Source organism: Ahaetulla prasina, chromosome 6 (assembly GCF_028640845.1).
Source record: "Ahaetulla prasina isolate Xishuangbanna chromosome 6, ASM2864084v1, whole genome shotgun sequence".
Taxonomy (NCBI): domain Eukaryota; kingdom Metazoa; phylum Chordata; class Lepidosauria; order Squamata; family Colubridae; genus Ahaetulla; species Ahaetulla prasina.
In genome coordinates, this window is record NC_080544.1 from 21,659,077 (window position 1) to 21,686,400 (window position 27,324).

Below are 27,324 nucleotides of genomic sequence, written 5' to 3' on the forward strand. Positions count from 1 at the left end.
CTCTTCTTTTTACTACTTAGGATTCTTTGAAAAGCTGGCCTGATTTCATGCCCATATGTTATTTATTCAACTGAAATCTAGATTGAGCCCTTATAATTTAAATATATTACTGCCTTTTTTTTTTTTAAAGCATCTTACCATTTTGGCTAACATTCACAAAAGGTAAAGCAAAAACTGCCTGGCCAGAGTTAAAATTCCTGGTTCTCATATATCATAAATGCAAATGTGAGTGTTTTGATCTAAAAATGGAAATGGGTGCTTTTTTTCCCCTTCTTCCCTGCTCCCATCAGGATCTGCTTAGACCAACATTAGTTATATGATACACATATTGCAGTAAAAGTCGGCAATAATTGATCCAAAACAGTCTTCCTTGATTTATCCCTTCATTTTCATGAGTAATCTAAACATGTACACTCCGTTACCAATACAGACTTTTCCAAGTTGATGTCCTCCAGATGTGCTGGACAATAAATCCCATAATCCTTAACAAGCAGGACTGGGAATTCTAATTTAACATTTTGCCAGGCCACCAGATTTGAGAAGGCAATATTAGTAAGGAAGAAAGCATAGCACAAGATGTAACATTCAGAGCAAATCAATAGGAAATTTGAATTTACGCATCAATTAGATTCTAAACTTGCCTCTAATCAACGTTTAGTAAGGAACGAAAGGGTGTGTAATTGCCTTCATTCTAAAACTGGAGTACAAATATACAGATTTGTAGAGGAAATAGTAGGTAGTTGGACCGTACAAAGCTTTGAATGGGTGTTTAGCTCTGAACGGAATTCCTCTTTGAAGCTACTCCATGAACCAACACAGCACAGACCTTCTAAAGAACAAAGGAAAGCTGTCCCATTGCTTGCTTCATATCCGTCCGGGGACACCTTCCTCTGCTTTCACCCGACTGGAATAAGTCTCTACATCTGTGCAGAAGCCCCTCTCACTTTGGGTCTGCCAGGAAAGAGCTCTCCCCCTTCCCCAAGGCAGTATAAAGCCCCTTTTCCTGATGCAAATTGCATCACTGCTGCAGCTCAAGAGGACAGCTAGCATTGCCTGAACAACTTGAAGTGCCATCAAAGTAAAAGCTTCATGAAGATCTACTTGGGTGAACGAGCATGCTAAATTCCTCTGTTGACTTCATTAGTAAACATCTGTTCCCCAGTTACAATTTCCAGGCATGTTTGTTGCCTTGTGGGAAAAGGAGTTTGTGATGGAGGCCATACCAGTTAAGCCAATGGTTCTCAACCTTTATAGTGCTGTGACTCCTTTAATACAATTCCCCACGATGTGGCGACCCCTTTAATACAATTCCCCACGATATGGCGACCCAAACCATAAAATTATTTTTGTTTCGAATTTATCGCGCCTGAAGCCGTATTGGCTAGTGATTTGAACTGCTTGCGATTGCCTTGAGGATGGAGGCATTAAAGCGGAGACTCCTCCCCTATTAAGTTTATCGCGCCTGAAGCCAGATTAGGCTAGCGATTGGGAGTGATTGCAGCTGGCTTGAGAGGGAGCCATCAGAGCAAAGATTTCTCTCTTTTTTAATTCATCACGCCTGAAGCCGAATTCGGCTAGCGATTTGAAGAGCCTGCAGCTGGCTTGTGGAGTCAACCATTGGAGTGCGATTCTTCGACTCGCAAGTATACTTCCCATATTTCTGATGGTCTTAGGCGACCCCTGGCAAATCATCATTCGACCCCCAACGGGGTCCCAACCCACAGGTTGAGAACTGCTGAGTTAAGCAATGATAACTAAATGCTCTAAGGACCATTCACCCACTGCCACTGCTGATTGGCAAGCATATTTCATCAGATTTCCATGTAAGACAATATAATACCAGTAGCTACTCAACTGAAGATAAGTAACTCTTAAAAAAACAAAAACAAATGGAGCTAATAGTACTGCCTTTATTTGAAATGTTGTGTATTATGCCGTTGAGACAAGATATCAGTGGCCATCAAGATGCTGAAGACATGTTTGATGGGCCTCGTCAAGGATTCTAACGAATTATAAATGAAGAAAGACTGAATAGAAGGGCTTGAAATGATGTGACAGGTGACGGACGCAGTGATTTGCCTAAGGAATGGCACCAGAGGAAAAAGAGAAAGTAGTACACTAATAATTTTCAGATTTTCAAAAAAACAACTTACTGCTTTAATTTGCAAACTAAGGATGCGACTTCTGTAGACCGGCTAGATGCTGCCATCTGCTGTCCAGCAGCCAAACTCCAGTCATTTATAGGTTTCCTTGGCCCCTTATTTTTATGAAATATGATAGGGCAGATTGTGTCCCAGGGTCCACTCGATCGCAAAGATCACAGACAATGATTTTGCAAGGATATATTTCTTTTTTTCTCTCTCTCTCTCTCAAATTTTCTTCTATTAATTACATCTAATTAATGTATGTCCTTAAAATTCAAGAATGCTGACTTCACTGATTGATCATGGGAATCTACTTTGCTTAAATGTTTTTGAGATTGTTGTTCCTGCTAATTTGGAGGGAGGATTGATTCAAGAGTGGACCATTAAACCCACCAAACTTCACATTTGATGCCATGATCTGAGATATTTGAGATCCACCTACTTTAATGTATCTTTTGGCGCCGTTCCAGGACTCTTTGCAAATTTTTTGATTGAAGGAAAGAAGGAAGGCCCAACCCATCTAACATATTTTAGTGCTGGTTTCCATATGTACCTGCAAGTTGCCTATTATTTATCATGAGCAGCTGAATAAAAGTTATCTACATGCAAGTTATCTACTACAGGTTTCTGGAGAATTTAACTCTGTGAGCCCAGCTCGTTTGGTAAATTTGAAGACATACAGCTTCTTAATGCAGGCTTTTCAGTGAGCTAGCAATCAGAAAGTAGAACATGTCACGTGGTAGAAAAAAAAGTCCCAGCCCCCAAAAAAGATTTAAGTTTAAAAAGGATGCCAACAGGAGATGCTCCGCTTTTGGGCAAACTTCAGTAATTTTCTGAACTTTCAAATGAAGTCTTTTACTGCCCCCTGGTGGTTTAGCAAAAGACATTATCTGTCCATGTCATATTGCAAGTTTGCAATTGATTTATGTAGCTTCATCTTTGGGTAATGACCTTTGGCATTGTGCATTTTCCTACTTGTGGCAAACACAAACTTCTATGTTTTGCAAAAGCAGTTCTGTTCTTACTAATCGCTGCTCTTAATCATTATGACTGCCTTTCATCTGCTTTGTCTCAATTGTTTTTTATTATAGTGCTGTCACTGCCATCTAGGTCTCTTGTGACCTTATAACACTATCCCTGAATGTAGCCATTACGTGTAAAGAAAATAATGTGTGTGGCCACTGAATTAAAAATACAAATGAAGTTAGATATGATAAAGTCTAAACATAATAATGCTGGTCATTACTGCACTAAACCCAATGGGGTGTAGTTCTTTGATTACAGCTAAGGACAAGGTCCAGATGTGATGGGGGGAGGGGTTCATTTTAATCCCAAATATCGCTGTTAAAATATAAGCAACCTATTATTATTATTCCCATAGTTAAATACAGAATAGCAGCAGGGGTGAAATTCAAAATTTTTCGCTACCGGTTCTGAGGGCGTGGCTTAGTGGGCATGGCAGGGGAAGAATACTGCAAAATCCCCATTCCCTCCCCACTCCTGGGGGAAGGATACTGCAAAATCTCCATTCCCACCCCACTCTGGGGCCAGCCAGAGGTGGTATTTGGCAGTTCTCCGAAACGACTCCAAATTTCCGCTACCGGTTCTCCAGAACCTGTTAGAACCTGCTGATTTCACCCCTGAATAGCAGCCTAGTCAAAAAGCCCTATTCTCCTATTTTAGGAACACATCCCTCGGATTTTTCATCTAGGGAAAGGACTAACACAGTATTTTTCAACATTGGCAACTTGAAGATGTGTGAACTTCAACTACCAGAGTTCCCTAGCCACCTTGCAGGTTTCAAAAACATTGGACAAGGAGGACCAGGTGGCCAATAGAAGAAGGAAAGGGCTATGGATGAGAAAATGCAAGATTCACTCAGTTTTAATCCATTGAAGGAGTCAAAGACCCATTATTGCCCCTCCCCCTTTTTATTAGTGGAAATTGGTTTCTTCTTTGGGGCAAATGTAGATTAATTCGGAATATACAACAAAAGCTTGCTTCTTCATTGTAAAAAAGGAAGCTGGGAACAATGAACATTCATTTCATATGAAAGAATTAAATTCTGCTTGCAGCTCAAGAACAGTTCATGTCTTACAACTAATATTTCATGATTTCCCCCCCCTACCATTGTACTGGTAGAAAGCTGGAAAGAATTATAGACACTTCTGAGCACATAAGGCTATAAAACAGATACTGGGTAAGGATAAAAGAGTCTACTCTAAGATTTGAGTTAATCTCAATTTCACTTTGTTCATATGTTTCATTCTGTAGGTATAAAATTGGATATTAATTACCTGACATTCCAAAAAAGTAATTAATATGAAAGTTAATTAATTGAATCAGATGTATATATATTCTCTTAGGCCGGCTTTGTACAAGAAATTTTAAAACCACATAAAGATAATATCAAGTCCAAACGTCTACATGTGAATTAAACTGATTTATTAAACTGATTTAGCTCAGTTAAACTCATTTAAACTCAGTTAAATCAGTTAAACTCAGTTAAACTGATTTAGCTCAGGGGCTAGGACATTGAGCTTGTCGATCGAAAGCTTGGCAGCTCAGCGGTTCGAATCCCTAGTGCTGCCGTGTAATGGGGTAAGCTCCCGTTTCTTGTCCCAGCTTCTGCCAACCTAGCAGTTTCGAAAGCATGTAAAAATGCACGTAGAAAAAATAGGGACCACCTTTGGTGGGAAGGTAACAGCGTTCCATGCACCTTTGGCGTTGAGTCATGTCGGCCTTATGACCATGGAGACGTCTTCAGACAGCGCTGGCTCTTTGGCTTTGAAACGGAAATGAGTACCGCCCCCTAGAGTCGGCAACAACTAGCACGTATGTGTGAGGGGAACCTTTACCTTTTATCTTTTATTGCTACTCATGCCTATGTACAGGAACATTCTTAACTAAGGAACAGCACCTGCTTGGAGTTAGATAAGGGTCTACTCCAGGGGTGTCAAACTCAAGGCCCAGGGGCTGGTTCCGGCCCATGGGGTGCTTAGATCTTGGCCCACAGGGCTGTCCTGGAAACAGCAAAGGCCTCTGCCAGTGAAAACAGGCTTCCAAGCTTCATTTTTACCTGCAACAGCCTCCTGAAACCCTCTGCCAGCGACCCTCCTGAGTTCTGTTTTCACTGGCAGAGGGTTGCAGGAAGCCGTCACAGCCAAAAATGGAGTTCAGGAGCCCATTTTCGCTGGCAGAGCGCTGGGGCCACAGAAGCGCCCTCAACACGAATGATGTTGAGCTGACCATGCCCACCCTGGCCACACCCATCCCGGCCCCCTGAGGTCAGACACAACCCTGATGTGGCCTTCAATGAAATAGAGTTTGACCTCCCTGGTCTATGGAATTCAAGCAGGATTAGACTTAGCTTGCCTGTGGCTACGTAGAGATTTTAAGGGTGGGGTAAAAAGAGGGATCAGTTTAGAATTTCCTTCTCCCAGAGGTACCAATGTCTCATAAAGAAGCATCTCTTGGGAAAAAAATAAGTTCACAGAAATGCATTTGATCCAAGAAAAAGTGCACACTATTTTTAGATCAGGTGACTTGAACCGATAAATGTCACAATGAATATCAGCCTATCCTTATCTACAGAAACACATTGATGTATACTATCCTAATGAAAAGACTAAATATTATGCACTACAGGAAGGAGTGCAATACAAACTGTAATCCTGAATTAAAACCTCAGCTCTCTCTCCCTCTCCCTCTCTCTCTCTTCCTGCCATGGTTGACACTGTGCTAGCAGTAAATGATACTGTACAGTAGAGAAGGGAATTGGCACTGGGATATAATTTATGCCACTTCCAATTCCATATATGTGGCCAAGTTCTGCCCTAACAATGAAAAATATTAGGTGTTATGATTCCATCAACTTTTAAATCATTCCACACCAGTTTCCATATATTAGGGTGTTTGTATTGAGTCATCCCCATAACACAACTGGGTCAATTTCCTTCATAAAGCTGTAAAGAAAAGGATTATTTTAAATCTTTTTATGATCCAGAGCAGTTATGATTAAAGTACTACAGGTTTTTCTCTCTTCTCTCAATTGTTCTAGTGTTGTTTCAAACTTGGCAGCTTTAAGATACTCCCTGGGTATGACTAATTTCCCTAGCATAGTGCGGTTTCAATAATCTTCTTTTTGTTCTGCCTATAACGATATTATTCCAAATATATATTTTATCTTGCGTGTAATGTGGAATGTTCGTTTCACTAGTCCCCAAAGCAAAGTAGGCACTTTGAAAATAAAATAAAATAAAATAAGAGTTTTCTCTTTCTCTTTGCAAACTGTAGTCAGTGTTGGAGGGGGTCTAATTTCAGCCAACTGAGCGCCATACAAAAGAACCACCATTCTCTGAGCCATTTGCCATTACAATGACTTTTTATTCGTGACTTTCAAAGCTTCTTAGAATCTCATGCAATAGTTTTCTTCTAATGATCACTAATTAACTCCGGAACTTTACGGTTTTTCTTCCTTGCTCTTTATCTTCTTTATTTTGTTTTCCTCTTCCAGGGGGAGAGGGGAATGCCAGGGCTGCCAGGAAAACAAGGAGTTCAGGTATTCTGCAAGGAATGGAGTCTGATTTATCCAGCTACATTAACCCATACCTTTCAACTGTTCCCCTATATTTTATATGTGACTCCAACCTGGTGTGTGTATATGTTTCTTTTACACATATATATGTTGCACCTGCTGCATAGAAAGAGTTGCATCACTCCACGAATCTTTAAAGCAGCTAGATTTTCTCCCAGGACTAATGTGGTTAGAGTAGAGAGCAGAACAAAATGCTACATCAGGACTGTCCAACCTCGGCAACTTTAAGACTTGTGGACTTCAACTCCCAGAATTCCCTAGCCAAAATGGAGAACTCTGGAAGTTGAAGTCCCCCAAATCTTAAAGTTGCCAAGGTTGGACAACCCTTATAGTCCATAGTTAAGTGCTACATCTGTCACCCTAAAGTCCTCTGCAATTCTTTTACGGAATCAGATCCAAATTTTTGCACACCATAAAGTTCAGTTTAGCAGAGGAAGAACAAAGAATAAATGTCGAACAAATGCCATGTTCATTCCTGCATTTCCATTGCAGAAATAAGGAAAAAGAAAATTTGCAAATTTTCAAATATGCCTTGAAATCACTATGCAATTCATTAGTGCGACCAAAAACAGTCAGGGATTTTGTTGGGCCGTTACATATTACATTGCAGAAATGAGCTACATTGGATGCAAGTTCTAATATTTTATTACTTTTTCGGGGATAAGAGTTGCATTGAAGCTTGTGCTTTGGTTTAAATTGATGTTTGGCTTAGGTTTACATCAGGTACTCAAGAGAACGCACATTTTCTAAAACGTTTAAATTGCAAAAAATAATAATTACATATATCTATTTGACAGAGGACTGACATACCATTTCTTCAATTAAATCTACCATCCAAAATTTGTTCTTCTGCCTAGCATCTTTTTTGTCCTTCTAGCCCACAGATACTAACCCTTACTCACATCTGATTCATTTCTTACTATTTCTTTCATCTGTTTATGACGTAGAATCCCTGATTTCCATCTTCTGTCCTTGTGTTTTTTAGCTTTGTCCCTGATTTCTGTTTCAGAAAGTTGAGAGGTATGATCCTTCTCCCCTGTTCTTCTATCTCCATCTGCCTGTTTCATTCCTCCTGTGGTTTGCAAGTTCTTCTCTTCTATCTTCTGACTGGGCTCTTCAAGAAGCCTTCATCTTTTGCATGAAAGCCTCCAGATATGTTATCCCAGTTCTAACCACAAGCTGTCCTACCTATTCCTACTTCTTTCCTTATGCCTACTCTTGTTATTCTTACTGAATAGGCTGACACAGGGTTTTTCAAACTTGGCAACTTTAAGATGTGCTGGACTTCAATTCCCAGAATTCCCTACTCAGCATGCTAGCTGGGGAATTCTGGGAGTTCAAATCCACCAATCTTAATATTTTCAAATTTGAAGACCCCTGGCCTAACAGATACTAAACATATTACTAACGCACAGAGAATATGCAGCTCTTTCACCAATATGGCCATCAAGAATTTTGCAGTTCTGTAGGCCCTCATTTGGTCTCATCTATTTGGTTTTCTTAGTTGTTTTTCCTTACTACTTGGTATTGTTTCTAGGAAGATTTTTTTAAAAATTCTTTAAGCTGATTTCCTATTTTGTATTTTCTTCTTTGGGGGCTGTTCCACACTGGGAGATGCAGTCAAATGGGACTGCCTGAAGTGGGCAGGGGGTTTGCGTTTGCTCCACTGGTGAATTTTTTTTTACTACCGGTTCTGTGGGCGTGGCTTGGTGGGCGTGGTGTGGCTTGGTGGGCGTGGCTTGGTGGGCGTGGCAGGGCAAGGATCCCACCCCACTCCAGGGGAAGGATACTGCAAAATCCCCATTCCCTTCCCACTCCAGGGAGAAGGATATTGCAAAATCCCCATTCCCACCCCACTCTGGGGCCAGCCAGAGGTGGTATTTGCCGGTTCTCCAAACTGCTCAAAATTTCCACTACCGGTTCTCCAGAACCTGCTGGACTTCACCCCTGGTTTCCCCCAGAGAGATGAATAAAATAATGTAATCTGTTTTAACATTGCTTGTCATGTTGAGAAATATACCTAAGAGCAGCAGAAAAGAGCCTGCTCATATATGATTCATTTCTTTGCCCGTGTCCTTTGTAAGCACCTTCCATAGTCTAAATCAGGGGTGTCCAAACTTGGGCCCTTGAGGAGTGGTGGACTTCAAATCCCAGAATTCCCCAGCCAGCATGAGCTATAAATATGAGCAAGTTGCTGACTGGGGAATTCTGGGAGTTGAAGTCCACCATTCTTCAAGGGGCCAAGTTTGGACATCCCTGGTCTAAATATTCAGAGTTGTCTTCTGGCCCTGATAACACATGATGTATAATTTGTATCATAACCATCCAGTTTTATGTGCATCATTACATCCAGCAGAGGTTTGAATGCATGACTGTGGCCACCATCATAACTTTTGGGAGCTTCCGCCCTCCCCCATTGATTTCCCTGAATGGATTAGATAGATAGATATCCTATTAAGTAATAAAATTGCTGCCATTATGATAGGTAGTATGATATAAAAGGAAGAACTACATATTTTAACGCATGCTTTAGCTCAGGATTCTCCAACCATGACGATTTTAATACTTTGCACTTCAACTCCCAGAATTCTCCAATCAGTCATGCTGGCTGGGGAATTCTGGGAGTTGAAGTCGACAGGTGTTAAAGTTGCTAAGGTTGGAGACCCCTGATTTTGATGAAGCTTAGACTTCCTATACCAAGGGTCTCCAATCTTGGCAACTTTAAGACTTGTGGACTTCAACTCCCAGAATTCCTTAGCCAGCTTTGCTGGCTTCTGGGAGTTGTTGAATTCTGGGAGTTGAAGTCCACAAGTCTTAAAGTTGCCAATGTTGGAAACCCCTGTCCTATACCATACGAATCCTGGTTAGAACTGGGCTCGGCAATATTCTTGTCAGGATAATCCTCATGAGTTTCTTCTGGTAGATGAGCACCTATGTAAGTTTGTTTTAAAATGCTGTAGCATTTTTATATGGGAAAATAGAAAGGGAAATGCCATTGTTCTGGTTTTCTCTATATCCAACTCATTAAATGTGACTTGAAGCACCAGATCTACATCAGTATTACAAAGGAATAGTAAGATTGGGTGACCCGTGTATCCCTCATGACTTCCGTATACAAATCTAAATATTAATCCAAACTCACTTAACTTCTTTATTCTTCCAGATTTCGTTTTATTTTCTAAAAGGTGGTTGATCCAGTTATAGCTGGGTAAAATTTTGTGTTGGCAAATTTCTCCTTGTGAGATTTAGTGGAATTTTTAAACAGATGTAAATAGGAACTGAAAGAAATCTGAAGTGGTCTTTTGACACAAAAAAAGTCCATTACACAGGAAAAGAGCCACCTCTTTTTCCCAGTATATTTTACCTTTTTTTTTCTTTTTTTTCTAATGCAGGGTGAACCCGGGAATCCAGGAGCAAAGGTATTGCACTTAAAAAAAAAAAAATCTGTTCTAAATTTGTTCAGCCATATTTTATTTTATTCTCTGAAGTAGACCTGGTATTATAATAATCAGTATGTGAATAACCGATTTAAAAATAAGTTGGATGACAAATATGTTGGATATCAACTGGGATAGTGGCCTTCTTCTGTCTGCTGAGGTCTTCAAAATTGGTGACTTTAAGACTTGTGGCTGACTTGGGAATTCTGGGAGTTGAAGTCCACAAGTCTTAAAATCACTGGGTTTGGAGACCTCTGCTCTGGAGGGACAAAAAAGGAGAGAGTTGTTTTGAAATTACACTTACTACTCCCCTGTTCACTACTCGTGCACGGTTGTTCCATTTTGGAATGATTACCAGGAAGCCCAGTTAACTTATCGTGGGATCTTCCTTAGAGGAATAAGAGCTATTGTGGTGTGGTGGGTCATTTTTGAATCAAAAAATCCACTGTTGACTCATTTGTCTTACAAGCTTTGCCAAACCACCATCTCTTAGCACTTCTCTTCCTTTCCAATCTACATTAGAAAGATACCAATAGGGGACATTTTACAAAGATAATATATATGAATCGCTCTGACTGCTTCAAAGCATTATGCAAATATTACTGTGGTTGCTATACTTATCGCTACTTTTTAAAAAAAATCATATTTTCATGTTGGTGCCCTTATTGTTTATATCAGTGGTAGTCAACCTGGTCCCTACCGCCCATTAGTGGGCGTTCCAGCTTTCATGGTGGGTGGTAGGGGTTTTGTCCGATACTGAAGCCCTTTCCTTTTTTTTAATTTAATTGACTTTTTAAAAAAAATTCGTAGTATTATTTAAAAACATTTTCATTAGGTTTTCATAAAATTCCCCGTGACAATTTAAATTTCTGAAAATATACTATTTGTATCGCCCGTGCATAAGTTTAGTTCAAGTTACGTAAGTGAAGCTAAATGGCGCTATAGTGTGACTGCAAACAAAAGAGCCTTGTCCCAGAATAGCTCGCGCATCTCCCTACCACCACCCAGCTGTAACAGACAAGCAGAGCTGGTAGCCGGCACCCCCCCCAACCCAATCCGCGATGCGTGAGAGGCATGCGCAGACGACGATACATGGCGCATTACTGTGGAATCAATGGGCAGTTAGAAAATTTTACTACTAACAGAGATACAAAAGTGGGCGGTAGGAATAAAAAGGTTGACTACCCCTGATTTATATCATATGATGCTTAGGTGGAGTGTTGGGTAGAAAGACATATACGTATATATACCCATCATATAGAAGGGAAAGCAACCTTAAGGGATATGGAGAAAGGGAATATATTGTTTGGTACAAAACGAATCTAAATTTATCTCTTGTGGGAATTGGGAGGAGGGGGTTTCATATATTTGGCTCTTGGATATGCTGCACTACCTTTCGTTATTCCTACATAATACCTACATTATTATGTCTTTTTTTTTTTCCTCACAAAAAAATTAAAAAGGGAGAACGTGGAATTTCTGGGAAGATGGGCCCCCCAGGTTTGCCTGGAAAAAGGGGGTACAGGGTAGGAAAAGATACAAAGCTTGGATTTTGTGTGCCTGCATTGTCCTTCTCAACCACCCACGATTCCCATCTGAGTGTGTGAGCTAAATTTTCCAAGTTGGAAAGACATTTCTACTGCTTACATGGCTGAAATGTAATTCAAAAGTCAAGGCTAACAAAACTATTTTATTTTTGATCAATTTGGTTTTTTAATTGAAAGTATGAAATAAACTTCTCAGCCAGTGGTGGGTTTCACTTACCTTTGCTACCAGTTCACTTGTATGTAGAGTGTATTTGATGATATCCGGGTGGGTGGGCGGAGCCCCCTACCGCCACTACTACCGATTCACCCGAACCGGAGTGAGCCGATAGCAACCCACCACTGGTCTCAGCATGCTGAAAGCTTCAGAGCAGAGTTATGATGTAGCATGGTTTTTGCATGGATTTAGATCCTTCTGTGTTCTGTGCTCTTTTATTCTGGGAAGGAAAAATTATAAGATCTTTCAACAAGAATATGTGCTTGATTGGTTCATTCTGAGTTGGAGTACCAAATACCAAGATTTGTTACTCTCTTTAAGATTTCAAATTTTTTATTTATGCACATTTTTTAAAAAAAAAAGTCATTTCCAATTAAATATGATAACGTAATTTAGAAGCATGTGTTTCAAAATCTTCAGGAGCTCCTAGAAACAAGAGAATGGCCCTTAGTAGCCACATAATATCTTTTCCATGCAACGAAAAACTAAATGTCTAGGCCCTTCCCCTCTGCACCCCAGAAATTAAATTATTGTCTAAGTAGTTAGACCTAAAGCGGGGATGAGGCACAGTGAATTATTTTTGTCAGATAATGGCAGTGCCTTGATTTTAGTATCTACTGAGACTTATTAGTCACTGCCCTCCAGTGTTAATCTTATTATGTTGTGAGGATAAGTTAATGTACTTTTCTTCAACATTATTAATGGATGATAATGAACTGGTGTGTTACACTAAGTGATAGAAATATGTACAATACATTAAAAAGTGAATGGGAGAAAAGTTGGTCTAATGATGCCATATTAGGTGCCTCTCAAACGTTGTTTGGGAGTATCATTTCTGAAGAGATGTGGTGTTATGTAGAAATTCCAGCCATGAATGATTTTAAGATAATCCCAAGCTTTCATGCTTCTTAAAGTAGGACCTAAAGTTATTTTAATCATTATGTAAATGTATGCATTACAACAATTTAAAATTGAAGGTAGCTAGTCCCTGTCCAGGAAAGGCCAAGATGGGTAATAGGCAGAGGTGAAATTTACTTACCTTCGCTACCGGTTTGCAAATGTGAGTGTGTCCCTCCTCCAAGCATGCACAGAGTCTTCTGCGCATGCACAGAGGGTCAAAATGGGACGTGATGACATCCGGGCAGGTGGGAGGAGCCTCCCACCGCTGGTACTATGGGTTCGCCCGAGCTGGATAGAACCAGCTGGATTTCACCACTGGTATTAGGCCTTTAGTAACAATTATGACAATTGGAAAACCTCTAAGCTCCAAATCTGTTCCTTCTGAAGTAATATAACCCCAATGGAAACAGGCACTCAGCATTTTTCATATCTAGGATCTTCTACTCATCAAAATGTCTCCAAATTATCAGAGCTCAGGCCAGTGGTGAAATGCTACCGGTTTGCACCGGTTCAGGCAAACCAGTAGTTTAAAAAGAAAGCTACCGGCTCGCCTGAACCGGTATTTCCAACTATCAGCTGTGCCAGGCAATTTAAAATCGCTAGAAAGCAGGGAATCCTGCTTTCTAGTGAATCTAAATTGCGCGGCACAGCTGATCCCCCCCCTTCGCTGCTCTACTTACCTTCCCTTTTGGCGCATAATGTGCATGCGTGCGTGCACAGCGCACTTTGGGGTTTAGACCTCATATGCATGCACAGCATGCATTTGGCACATGGCACACATGTGTGTGCATGCAGCGTGAGCTTGGCGTGCAGCATGCAAGCACGGCCAGCAAACTGGTGGCAAACCGGTTCAGATTTTACCACTGGCTCAGGCTAAATGTAATCCTAATGCTAACACCCAACTATTGATCAGATGATTGTGGGAATGGTCCAACAGGTTGTAAATCACTTTTGCTAGTGTTTTCATAACTTTGAACAGTCACTTAACAAATGATTGTAAGTCGAGGACTACCAATATATAATTTGCATCATTTGTACAATGACATCATGTTGAATGGGATATCATCTTCCTCCTTTCCCATCACAGATGCCCAATCTCTCCAGGGAAAAAAAAGAGAGAATAGTTTTGGTGAGAAATCCAGGTTGGATTTATTATGAAAATCTGGATTTTCTTGCAGATGAAAGCTTCAAAGTAAGCTATGAAGAGGATGTTATATTATGCTCTTTGTCCAAATCCCCATTACAAGATCAAATAAACCATAACATCTTGCATCTGATCTTACTGGTTTTTCTTCAACAGGGTGAGAAAGGGAAACCTGGTGATCCAGGACCTTCTGGAGCCATGGGGCAAAAGGTTTGTTTTGTTATCTAAGTGGGAAATAAGGAGAGTGGCATATTTTATTTAATTGAATAGATAGATAGATAGATAGATAGATAGATAGATAGATAGATAGATAGATAGATAGATAGATAGATATTGCTTATTTGTATCCTATGACTATCATTAAGTGTTATACCTCATGATTCTTGATGAACATATCTTTTCTTTTATGTACACTGAAAACATATGCACCAAGACAAATTCCTTGTGTATCCACTCACACTTGGCCAATAAAGAAGTCTATCTTTTCTATCATCTATCTATCTATCTATCTTTCTATCTATCTATCTATCTATCCTGGGACTGACTTTATTTCAACTTAAAGTCTCCCAAGTATACATTTCCATTTATGAATATTTGCCAACTGATCGGTTTTAATGATCCATCTTTTGTCCAGTGGCTAAATAAAAACCAAAGGATTTAAAGACTTAAAGCACACATTTTCTCAGAAAACAAACCACATATCCAAACCTTATGTCACCATAAATTGCTGGGATTGTTTTGGTTAATCAAAGGACAGGCGCTCAGAGTTTGCCTGGAATGTCTTTGATGTTACTGATCAACTAAGTAACATCAAGTTGCTACCAATTTGATACAGGTAGTCCTCAACTTACAACCATTTGTTTAGTGACCGTTCAAAATTACAACGGGATGAAAAAAAAGTAACTTACCATCGTTTTTTGCATATATGACCGTTGCAGCATCCCCGTGGTCACATGATTAAAATTTGGACGCTTGGCAAATGACATTTGTGATGGTTGCAGGGTCACGTGATCACCCTTTGCAACCTCCTGACAAGCAAAGTCAGTGGGGGAAGCAGGCCTGATCCCCTTAACAACAGTGATACTCACTTAACAACGGCAGTGATTGGCTTAACGGCTGTGTCAAGAAAGATCGTAAAACGTGACAAAACTCACTTAACAGCTGTCTCATTTAGCAACAGAAATGTTGGGCTCAATTGTGGCCATAAGTCGAGGACTACCTGCATTCTCCAAATGCGCTGAGACTTCTGGAGTCCCCTGAATTGCAATTCCATCATTTCTGCAGGCAGCAGAAATATGCCCTCAAATATGCAAAATAAAGCTCATTAATATCATTGTTCATTGCTCATTTTGTTAAATTCTCTGAAGGGTGAAAAAGGAGATTCTAGCAATGCACTTGGAGGTGGCAAAGGAGAACCAGGAATACCAGGAACCCCAGGATTGCCAGGGCCTCCAGGACCAAAGGTGATAAATGTAGTGGGGAAAGGGTTCAGAAGTGGGCTAGAAATGATATATACAGTAGTACAGTGGGGGGTTTCAAAAGTTTTTTACTACCAGTTCTGTGGGTGTGGCTTGGTGGGCATGGCATGGCTTGGTGGGTGTGGCTTGGTGGGCATGGCAGGGGAAGGGTACTGTAAAATCTCCATTCCCTCCCCACTCCAGGGGAAGGATACTGTAAAATCCCCATTTCCTCCTGATCAGCTGGGACTTGGGAGGCAGAGAATAGATGGGGGCAGGGCCAGTCAGAATTTTTACTACCAGTTCTCCGAACTACTCAAAATTTCCGCTACCGGTTCTCCAGAACTGGTCAGAACCTGCTGAATACCGTGTCTGAGTAACACACAGTTCATGTTCATGCAGTTTTACATGATGATATATTAATGTGGAGAGAGACTTAAGGCAGTTCCATGGCACAGGTGCCTCCATCCCACAATCCCTCAAAAATATATTTATAAACAGGCCCACAATCATCTTCCCTAATTCCAAGCTCAGAACACAGCATATAGAGAGTCCAATCAGTGCTTTCCAATTGTTCCCCAAGTGGCCAATAGGAAAGTAGAAGGAACATCTACTCAATCTGTCTGCTCCCTCATGATTACGTATGAATCCATTATATTTTAAAGCAACATAATTTCCAAAGACCTATGACAATGTGTAGTTAAAAATCAGATCCCATTACAGTAATTCAATTATTACCGGTATATAAATTTATGTTTCAATAATACAAGTAAAATTAATATGAAAATAGCCTCCAGCAAGCAGATGTCAGTTCCCACATGCTCCATTTTGCCAGCTGTTGGATGCAAAATAGACAAAATTCTTGTCTTGCTGAAAAGAAGTATCACTGAACTTTTTGTAATTTTGGGGAAAACTTTTTACCTTGAGATTATCATCGTTTTACGTTTTTGGTATTAAAACATAGTTCTTATTTTTGGCTTGTTTTTGTTTCCTCGGTTAGAAGTGTCTGATTCCATTCTTTTTCTGCCAGAATACAATATCATCCGCATATCTTAAAACAGTTTATTTTCATACCACCTATTGACAATTCCATTGCATGCTTAATTAATCAAATATTTCTCCATGGATGTTGAAAAGGTGGCAGCAATAAGACACATACCTGGTGCTCTTCTTTTCTGGATTGAAAACTCCTTTGAAAAACATCCTTCAAATAAGCTTGCTCCAAGTATATATTATTTTAAATAAATATATATATAAATCCCTTAAGTAGTTTGTGTGACAAAAATGGATTCAAGGACAGCTTGATAATCTTTCTATATTTCAGGAGTTGGGAATGATGGTCCTTTTATAACTTGTTGACGTCAACTTCCAAAATTCCTGAGCCAGTCATGCTGACTCAGGAATTCTGGGAGTTGTAGTCCACAAGTCATAAAGGACCATTGCTTCTCACCTTTGCTCTATAGAAATGGAAAATATTAAATTCTTCCAAATATTTCTGAGGACTAAACTGCCATTCCTATATCATGTGGGCTGAATTCATGTATCAAAGTCCCTAAAATCCAACCAATTGCACTTTAACCAAGCAGGATTTATGAAGCCAGCTGCTTTGTGCGTGACAAGAGTAACAATTTTCTCACAGAACAGATTTCCATGGACACACATACTTTATTAGTACGGTCGTATTAGTCCAGAACACCTGTTCCTAACCATATATACCTTCTTTTAGGGCCCCAAGGGTGAACCAGGGAAGAGTGAAATGGTAGACTACAATGGAAATATCAATGAAGCTTTACAGGTAAAGAAATAGCAGATATACCATAGACACCAGGTTATCATGGTAATGATTCTGTCAACCTTTTTATTAATTGTAGCCATTTGCTATTGATTGGTTGATCATATGCCATCAAGTCATTTTGGGCTGCTAGCAACCACATAGATATTCTCTATGACAGGGGTCTCCAACCTTGGCAGCTTTAAGACTTGTAGACTTCAACTCCCAGCAAAGCTGGCTGAGGAATTCTAGGAGTTGAAGTCCACAAGTCTTAAAGCTATCAAGACCCCTGCTCTATGATGATGTGTACTTCTTACCTGTTGTTTGAGGTCTCCCAATGGTGTACACTCATTGCCAATGTAACTGAGTCCATCCATCTTGCTGCTGGCTGTCCTCTTCTTCTGTTTCCTTTATCTTCTTCTCTTTCCTTTGTCTTCTCTTTCCTGCAGTCCTTTGCTCTTCCTATAATGCTTTTTTCCTCTTCTTCCTCTTTCTTACAGTCCTTTTCTTCTTTCCTCTTTGCTTACATGCAGAATAACTGGAGGGGTGTGGGGTTACATATAACATGTGCTGTAGCATATGATTAAATCACATCCATTATTTATTCTGTTTTACTCTTCATTTTTCTAGAAACATAAATAACAATGGTAGTGTTGAATATATGGGTCTAGACCAGAGGTGTCAAACTCAAGGCCCGCAGGCCAGATCTGGCTCACGGGGTGCTTAAATCTGGCCTGCGGTGCCTCTGCCAGTAAAAAGAGAGCTCAGGAGGGCTGCGCGTGGCCCCCTCAGGCCCTGTTTTCACCGCAACGGCCTCCTGCAACCCTCTGCCAGCAAAAAGGAAGCTCAGGGGCTCCATTTTCACTGGCAGAGGGCTGCAGGTGGCCGTCATGGCCAAAAACAGAGCCCAGGGAGCCGCGCGTGACCCCACCCCCCGACCTCCATTTTCGCTGGCAGAGGGCTAGCAGAACAAACTAAAAACAAAACAAAAGGAGAAATGTTTCCCCTTTTGCATTTGAGCATGCAAGAAGGGACAGGAAAGGAGAGACGGAAAGAGGAAAGACAAAGAAAAAGGGAAGATGGGAAGAGGGCAAGGAAGAAAAAATAAGGAAAGAAGGGAAGGAAGGAAGGAAGGAAGGAAGGAAGGAAGGAAGGAAGGAAGGAAGGAAGGAGATTATAATGACAGTAAGGGAGGGTCTGAGGGAAGTCCTGCCTTAGCACTTGGCCACCACAGGTGCCCCCAGCACAAGTGACATTGAGCTGGCCATGGCGCCCACTCTGGCCATGCCCATCCCGACCCCCCCGAGGTCAAACACAATCCTGATTCAGCCCTCAATGAAATTGAGTTTGACACCCTGGTCTAGACTACTGTTATAGACCGAATGGCACTAGCTAATTATATTACTTCTCATATCATTCCAAAGTAAACCCCTAATCTGCTGAAATAGGTATTGGAAGGCACAGATGGAAAGACACCTGTGCATTAACGAGCAGGTTGATTGTCTGGAAAAAATATATTACTTGAAATTATTTGAATCATACCTTACCTATCACACTGTAGCATCTTTGATAGACATATAGGTACAGATAATGTTTAACACATAATTGTTCTTTCATTCAGGAGATACGAACTTTGGCCCTCATGGTGAGTTAATCTTCTTTTCTATAAGCTGTGGGTTCTTAATAAAAGCTCAGTTAAATAGGAGAACAGGCTAGCAATCCTGACAGATGTGTTATAAATGCTATACATGGATAAATGAAGAACTCACCCTTTCCTATAGTTATGGGTTACTGTATTTCCCTGAAAATAAGACCAGGTCTTATATTAATTTTTGCTCCAAAAGACACATTAGGCCTTATTTTCTGGTTAGATCTTATTTTTGAGGAAATACGGTACTAAATGCACCCATCTGGCTGATAATCTTAACTGGGGTTTATTTTGGGGGGTAGGCCTTATATTACGAGCATCCTGAAAAATTATGCTAGGACTTATTTTCCTGTTGGGTCTTATTTTTGGGGAAACAGGGTAGATATATAAGCTTTCATTGTTCTTCATTTCAGAATTTTATCCTAGCAGGTGAAGCTGGGAGAAGTATCTGTTGATAGCTATCTTCTTGTCTCTTGGTGGGATGTAGCACTGCCACTGAAGTTCTTCCCCTCCCAAAAATCAACTGTAGCATCTACAGTAGTTACCAAGAGGGTATATGCAGGATCCGTCCTCCTATTAGAGCAGGGGTGTCCAAACTTGGCAACTTTAAGACTTGTGAACTTCAACTTCCAGAATTCCTCAGACGGCTTTACTGGCTGAGGAATTCTGGAAGTTGAGGTCCACAAGTCTTAAAGTTGCCAAGTCTGGACACCCCTGTATTAGAGGGAACAAAGCATCAGTTTTTCATCTCACCTTGTCAGTGTCTTGGAGTACAAAGAGGCAGTCCAGGAAGAAATAGTTTGTGGGTGACTAAGAGGAAACAGCAGGAACTCTTTATAGTTCAGATGGCCATCTCCATATGCAAAGCTTACTCCCATGATTCATTAATACACTAGCCAATGAGAGTAGAGGAGGAAACCAGGCGTGTATCCTGAATTTCCCCAATTTGGTATCTTATGGATATGTTGGATAACACTTTCCATAATTCCCAGCCAGTTTGACCAACATTAACACAGTGGGGGTGTCAGGTTCTTCCTCCTATATTTTACAGGTTCATCCGATACTTAATTGGGACTGGTAGATAAATTAATGTTGGCATTCTATTCATTTGCCAGGATAATTAGGGTATTGAAGAGTGATCAATAGTCTGTCAGAAAGCCACTCAGTAAAATAACCTTTTTTTCACTGTGCTTTGATTCCCCCTGCCCCCATTTGACATTTGTCTACTCTAAGGAGCTTGAAAGAAATTGATTATATAGATAATGAGATAGATAGATAGATAGATAGATAGATAGATAGATAGATAGATAGATAGATAGATAGATAGATAGATAGATAGATAGATAGAGATATGTTGTTGTTAATTGTGAAGTCGTGTCCTAACTATCGGAACCCCATGGACAACGTTCCTCCAGGCCTTCCTGTCCTCTACCATCCTCTGGAGTCCATTTAAGCTCACGCCGACTGCTTCAGTGACTCCATACAGCTACCTCATTCTCTGCCGTCCCATTCTTCTTTTGCCCTCAGTCGTTCCCAGCATTAGGCTCTTCTCCAGTGAGTCCTTACTTCTCATTAGGTGGCCAAAGTATTTGAGTTTCATCTTCAGGATCTGGCCTTCCAAAGAGCAATCAGGGTAGATGTCCTCTAGGACTGACTTGTTTGTTCACCTTGTAGTCCAAGGGACTCGCAGGAGTCTTCTCCAGCACCAGAGTTCAAAGGCCTCAATTCCTTGGCGTTCAACCTTTCTTATGGTCCAATTTTCACAGCCATACATGGCAACCAGGAAAACCATAGCCTTATGGACTATACACACTTTTGTTGGCAGGGTGATGTCTCTGCTTTTTAGTATGCTGTCTAGATTTGCCATAGCTTTCCTCCCCAGGAGCAGGCGTCTTTTAATTTCTTTGCTGCAGTCCCCATCTGTGGTGATCTTGGAGCCCAGGAAAATATTTGCCATTGCCCATGGACAGTACCAAAAGTAAAAAAGGATGCAGATATACAGTATATAAATGTGTGTGTGTGAGAGAGAGAGAGAGGATGTGGTGTATATATAATCAATTTTTTTGTGTGCGCGTGTGTGCGCGCATATACACACACACACACTGTTTATTCCAAATAACAATACCAATTAAAAAAAGAAAGGGAAATAAAGAATTATATTTATATACTGTTAAACAATGAGGGTTTTTTTCCTTATTAGGGACCTCCTGGTATTCCAGGCATCCCAGGGGCAGCTGGACCACCGGGACAGAAGGTAACTCCATCAGCTTTTCTTAACAGTCAGCTAAGATAAAGCCCTTTCCATCTCCTTAATTAAAATTGAATGAATGAATGAAAATTAAACAGAAGCAGAGGAAGATACTGTTCCTCTCGTCTGTCAGTTCAAAAGGTGGATAACCATCATCTGGAGATGGATGGCACTGTAAAATGCACTACAACGAAAACACTACGAGAGCTTTTGTGGTGCAAATGGAATTGACAACTTGCTAATAGGAGATTTCCCAATGGAGCAGATGTTTCTCTTTGGTCCTGCTATCCACCCACCTTCTTTTATTATTTATTCATATGATTTATACAGCTGCCTATATCACAGAAATGACTGTGAATAGCTTACAAGATTAGAATGGATGACCACAGCAGGGACACAACAGGGGGTAAAATGTCCAGCACATACAGCAGATACAAAATCACTAAATTTGGAAGCACTTCAGGATAATTTGGAAAGATTTTATGAAAGAATCTCTTAATACCAATATGGACTATCCCCAGACATATGATAGAGAATATAAATATATTACAAAAAATGGAGGTTATCACTTACAAAGAGCTTTTGACTATGGAAAAAGGGGAATTACAGTTAAAATCTAGGGAGAAATTGAGGGATGAAGGGAGAAATTATACATGGTTCCAGTATGGACAATTGCAATCTAGATGGAAAATAGATCAGAAAATTGGTATAAGGCAAAGTGATGATAACTTGGTAAAACAAATAAAAGATCAAGGTCAACAGCATATAAAGAGATTATATAATGTATTGGTTGAAATTGATTCAGAAATGGAGTTGGTTAAAGATTGTATGGTAAAATGGGCACAAAATTTTCAACAACCTATAATGTTAGAAACATGGGAAAAATTTGGGTGAGGAATGTTAAATTTACGCAAGCACAAAATTTAAGAGAAAATTTTATAAAATGTTGTATAGATGGCATTTAGATCCTAAAAAACTGTCATGTATGTATCCAAATGTGAAAGCAAAATGTTGGAGATGTGATTGTGAGGATGCTACCTATTATCATATATGGTGGACTTGCAAAAAAGTTAAAGCCTTTTGGATTAAAATATGGTGGATTATGCAGAACATTTTGAAAAGAAGATCAAGTTTGTTCCACAGTTCTTTTATTAGGAATAATTCCAGATTGCACTGTTATAGAGACAAATGATTTTGAATTTAATAACTGCTGCAAGATTATTGATTGCACAATATTGGAAGAAAGAAGACTTACCTACAATTGGAGAATGGATTAGTAAAGTATCAAATTTAGCAGAAATGGCAAAAATTTCTGCCTACTTGAAAGACTGTACACAAGAAAAATATATTTTGGAATGGAGAAAGTGGATCGATTATATTCAAAATAAGTATCAGATTAAAAAATATCAATTAGTTTTTGAGTGAAGTTAGGAATTGCTATGTATTAGAGTTTAAGAAAGAAGGGAATTGATAGTGTGATGGTGTGAAATGGAATATGTTTTATGTTATATTTTAGATTATGTTTGTTAGTTACAATACCCTGTATTCTGTTCTGGGAAGTCTCGGGGGGGGGGGGGGAGGAGGGGGGGAAGGGGGGGGAAGGGGAACATTATAAATTGATTGATTGCCATTGTACAGGAATAATGGTAGAATTAAACAAGTTGGAATGGTGTAAAGTCAGGACTGCTCGCAACCACTCCCGAAGGAAAGGGTAAGGAAAGAGGAGTAAAGAAGGAAGAAAGTAGGTAGGCAGGTAGGTAGGTAGGAAAGAAGGAGGAGAAGAAAGGATAGGAGGAGAAGGAGGAGAAGATAGAGGGTTAGAATGGATGGTAGTGAGATGTGGGAAAGAGGAGGGGAAGTAGGAAAGCGAGGAGAAGGATGGTGGGGAAAGTAGAAGAAGGATGAGAAGGGTAGAAAGGATTAAGGGAGGGAGTGGCAGTCGAGCAGGCCTGATTGAGCATAATTTGAGTATAGGATCGATTGTTGGATAAGTGATTGTATTGTACACTGATCAAATTGTGGGAATTATTATGGAAAATAAAAAAAATTTGCCCAGAAAAAAAAAAAGAAGGGGGTAAAATGTGTGTGTTCCTCATTTTCCTATGCAACAGAAATTTAGGATATAGCTGACACGATTCTATCCTGTGTTAACAATCCAAAATCAAGAACAACTTAAGAGACCCAAAGAACAAGCGTTATTTTCACTCTTGGAACCTGACAAATTTAGGTTACAATTCATCTTTTAGTGCTAATCGAGCCACAATTTCTTGAACGTAACTTGTCCCCTCTTTGTTTGCCAAATTTCAAGTAAAAGTGTGTGTTCTATCTTCACATCTCATCTACAAAGTTCCGAGGTTCATAATATATATACTTCAATTTTTCCTCTCAGGGTGAAATTGGCTTGCCGGGTCCCCCAGGACGTAATGGAGAAAAGGTAAGGAGCTAGACATGTGAAACAGGCATGGTATACCTGTATACAACATTAAATTCTCAAAGAAATTTAATTTTAATTTAATTTGTTTATTATTTTTATTCAATAGATTTAATTTAATGCCAGCTCGGCGTCACTCCTGTCGGGGGGTGCCTGTGGCGAAAACCGGTTCCTGAGCTCTGTTTTTGGCTGTCACAGACTCCTGCAACCCTCCACCAGTGAAAACAGAGTTGCAGGTTGCAGGAGGCCGTGGCAGCCGAAAATGGAGTTTGGGAGCCTGTTTTCTCTGGCAGAAGCACTGCGGGTCAGTCCTTCGCTGGTTCCAAGGCGGCCCCGCAGGCCAGATCTAAGTACCCCACAGGCCGGATCCAGTCCCTGGGCCTTGAGTTTCACACCCCTGATTTAGCCTATACTGTATTTAGGTAGTTATTGAATATGGGATTATCATACTCCATATAGTATCATAATTTACAGAGTTTTTGGCATGATCCATACTTTTTGCTTGGTCCTCCAGCATGAGAACAGGCATTTAGTGTTTGGGGAGGTGGGAGCAGTTCATATCAGTGGTGGGTTTCAAATTTTTTTACTACCGGTTCTGTGGGCGTGGCATGGCTTGGGCGTGGCTTGGTGGGTGTGGCAGGGGAAGGATACTGCAAAATCCCCATTTCCTCCCAATCAGCTGGGACTTGGGAGGCCACTCAGAATTTTTATTACCGGTTCTCCGAACTACTCAAAATTACTGCTACCGGTTCTCCAGAACTGGTCAGAACCTGCTGAAACCCACCTCTGGAGCACATCATCCTCGGCCTGCCCTGAATCACCATTCAAGTGTTGTGCCCCCTCCCACAAAATGAAAAATAACGTTTTCCTCTCTGCCCTGTTGCAAGCAGAGTCGACTTATCACAGTTCATTGTGGCCTACAAAAATGCTTCCATCGCAATTGGTTGATGTGTGCTTCGGCAGGCACTTCATCTAGCCCTGCTCTCTGCCTTCGACAGTCTCCACTGGGCTGCCTGACCTGAAAGGATGGGCCTTAATTTGTCTGTCTTTTGTTTGTTAGGCTCAATAGCAAAGTGGAGAAACGCTGACTAGTTTTGTTAGCTTGCTTTTAATTGGTCATATTTATTATAATTTTATTAAACTTATGAAAATACAAATGAAAATATTGGAGAGGGGAGTATGCAGGGGTGGGCTTCAGATCCTTTAGCAATGGTTTCACTGCTGCGTTGCTGGGTGGGTGTGGCCATGGTGGGCATTTTTGGTCCTCCCCACGCTCCGGAGGCTTTCCTCAAGCCTCTGGAAGGGCAAAAACTGTTTCCCCTGGGGTCCGGAGGCCCTCCGGAGGCCAGAAACAGGACCATTTCCGGACTTCTGGGACTTCCGGTAGGCCTGTTTTTTGCCCTCCCAGACCCTCTGCGCAGCCCCTGTACTTACCTGGAATGATGAACGGGCCATGTGGAGACTCCTGGGAGGGGAGGGGTAGGTGGGAGGGATGGGTGTGGCTAGCCAGGGGAAGCATTTGGGGGTTCTGCAAACCCTGGCGATCCTTGGCTAGAGGATTGCCCAAATCCTGCCGAACCCCCAGGAGCCCACCCCTGGGGGTATAACTGTGGAAGAGAGGGGGGGGAAGAGGGAGAGATAGAGAAGTGTGGGATAAAGGTGAAAAAAAGAAAGCAAAGCATTAACATCCAATTCTTTTCAGTGCAGCAGAATAAAAATATTTTAAATCAACATTTTACTTTTGCATACTTAATATATACTAGCCATTTCTATAACAACAAACCTGTCTCATCAGCAAATCTCAAAGTCAATGTTTTGTTTCTGTTCCTCCCTCAAGCGCGAAATCTAGAAAGCAGTTTCCAAATAGAAAAGAAGCTGGATCCATTCTTTTCTTTGATTTAAAGCACTTATTTTAGCCATTCTCTCTGCCAGTTCCATTCTTTTTTTCCCAGTTCTGCTAAATTTCTCTGTTAGACCAAGTAAGAGGTAGGACTGAAAAACTCTTGACCTTTCTTTTGTTATCAATCCTTCAAAGGCATTGCCACAAATAGAAAGGTCGTGTATTTCCTGGCTTGGGTAGGAAGGAAAAAGAAGCCAGGAACTGATTCTAGTTCAGAGGGAGCTCCTAGCCATCACTGTGTTAAATGCAAAGAAAGGAGTTGAAACGCAGATCTGGCCCCCGGGCCTTGAGTTTGACACGCCTCCCTTAAACCATCTTGACTTCTAGACAGTTTTGCATGGGAGACAAGCAACTGAAGGCTATAGTAAAAGAACAAAAAAAAATATCCTTTGTTTAAGTCAAGATGAAGGTGGGAGGAAAAGTCTTAATCTTTTCGAGTCTACATTTTAAGTGTTTCTCCTACCATTTCTTATCAAACAATAACTTTTAGAAAGAAAACCTGCTCTAAACTAAGGTGACCCAATTCAGGTCTATAAAGAAGGCCATTAAAAAGTTTCTAACTTCAACATTTTATACCTTTGTTTGTAAAGACCTGGGCTGACACATTTTTGAACTACATTCTTTCTTCCTATAGCTTCTTAGGCTGTTGAATCAAGGATTCTGTAATACAGTTGAGGTTCTTTTCTAAAATTGCTTATTTTGCATCTAATGTGCTTTTAAACTAGAGATTGTTAAAAACACATCAAGAAATTAACTTCTTCACAGAGAACCCCCATGTGACTCAATAGAATCACTAAAATCATATGATTCCAAGAATCATTAAAGAGGAACAAAAGTAGGTGGGGGGGATATGCAATAGCTGTGCTCATATACAAATATTATTCCCATTTGAAAGAAACAAGCAATTAGAGTATTTTTCTCATCACATAATTCCACCTTAAATCTTTATTTCCCTCTAGGGTCTTGATGGCCTAAATGGAGTTAAAGGTGACCAAGGGGTGCCTGGACCTCCCGGTCTCATGGGTCCAGCTGGGCTTCCAGGATTTACAGTAAGCACACCAAATGATTTTTCAAAAAAAAAAAACACCTTTGCCACTGCCATCAAGAAAGTCAACTAGTATAAGTCATGTAAGACAGGGGTCTCCAACCTTGGTAACTTTAAGCCTGGAGGACTTCAACTCCCAGAATGGGAGTTGAAGTCCTCCAGGCTTAAAGTTGCCAAGGTTGGTGACCCCTGATTTAAGAGATAAAAGTAATATTCCTTGAGCAGAACAAATATGCCTTGAATTTTCTTCCTTAGCTAAAGTTCAGATAGCCAATTAAGGTCACTCAGCATATTTGTGACTGGATTCCTTTGAACGAAGATCTGTCAAGACCAGATCTCTACCTAGCTTCATGATCTTGCTGGACCGAAAGACTTCTCATGACTGTCAGCTTTGACAAGTTGTAAGCAGCAACTGCAAAGCAGTCATTGAGAAGGAACAAAACACGGACAGGGGGCATGGGAAGAATAGCCCTGAGGTAAAGTAGGTTTAGAAAGTGATTGTCACTGGATTTTTCCCCCCCAAGATTTCAGATTTGGTGCTTCCCTTCTATATACCATATTTTTCAGAGTATAAGACGCTCCTTTTCCCCCCCAAAAAAAGAGAGTGAAAATCTGGGTACATCTTACATTCCGAATGTAGCCCCGCCCAGCTTTTCAAACCGAGGTTTCAGAGACTGAAAAAAGCATCAGAAACGAAGCTTCAGAAAAAAAGCCCCCAAACAGAGCTTCAGAGGTTTTTTTTCTGCAGCTTTTTCAGAGGCTTTCAGAGGCAGGAAAAAAAAGCCCAAAAAAAGCAAGGCACAGAGCTCACAACCAAGGAACCTGTTGCTAAAATTCATCT

The 27,324-nt window shown here is 40.6% G+C and overlaps 1 protein-coding gene across 1 annotated transcript in view; it reads left to right on the top strand.

The window, feature by feature from the left end:
- The window catches only part of COL13A1 (collagen type XIII alpha 1 chain), a 154,052-nt gene that overhangs the window by 68,607 nt on the left and 58,121 nt on the right, over window positions 1-27,324 (top strand). The window contains exons 17-26 of the mRNA XM_058187686.1: window positions 6,661-6,705; window positions 10,134-10,160; window positions 11,642-11,704; window positions 14,140-14,193; window positions 15,351-15,446; window positions 17,167-17,235; window positions 18,833-18,856; window positions 21,060-21,113; window positions 23,497-23,541; window positions 26,398-26,487. Coding sequence (XP_058043669.1) covers window positions 6,661-6,705; window positions 10,134-10,160; window positions 11,642-11,704; window positions 14,140-14,193; window positions 15,351-15,446; window positions 17,167-17,235; window positions 18,833-18,856; window positions 21,060-21,113; window positions 23,497-23,541; window positions 26,398-26,487 — 567 coding nt within the window. The remainder of the gene's footprint in view (window positions 1-6,660; window positions 6,706-10,133; window positions 10,161-11,641; window positions 11,705-14,139; window positions 14,194-15,350; window positions 15,447-17,166; window positions 17,236-18,832; window positions 18,857-21,059; window positions 21,114-23,496; window positions 23,542-26,397; window positions 26,488-27,324) is intronic.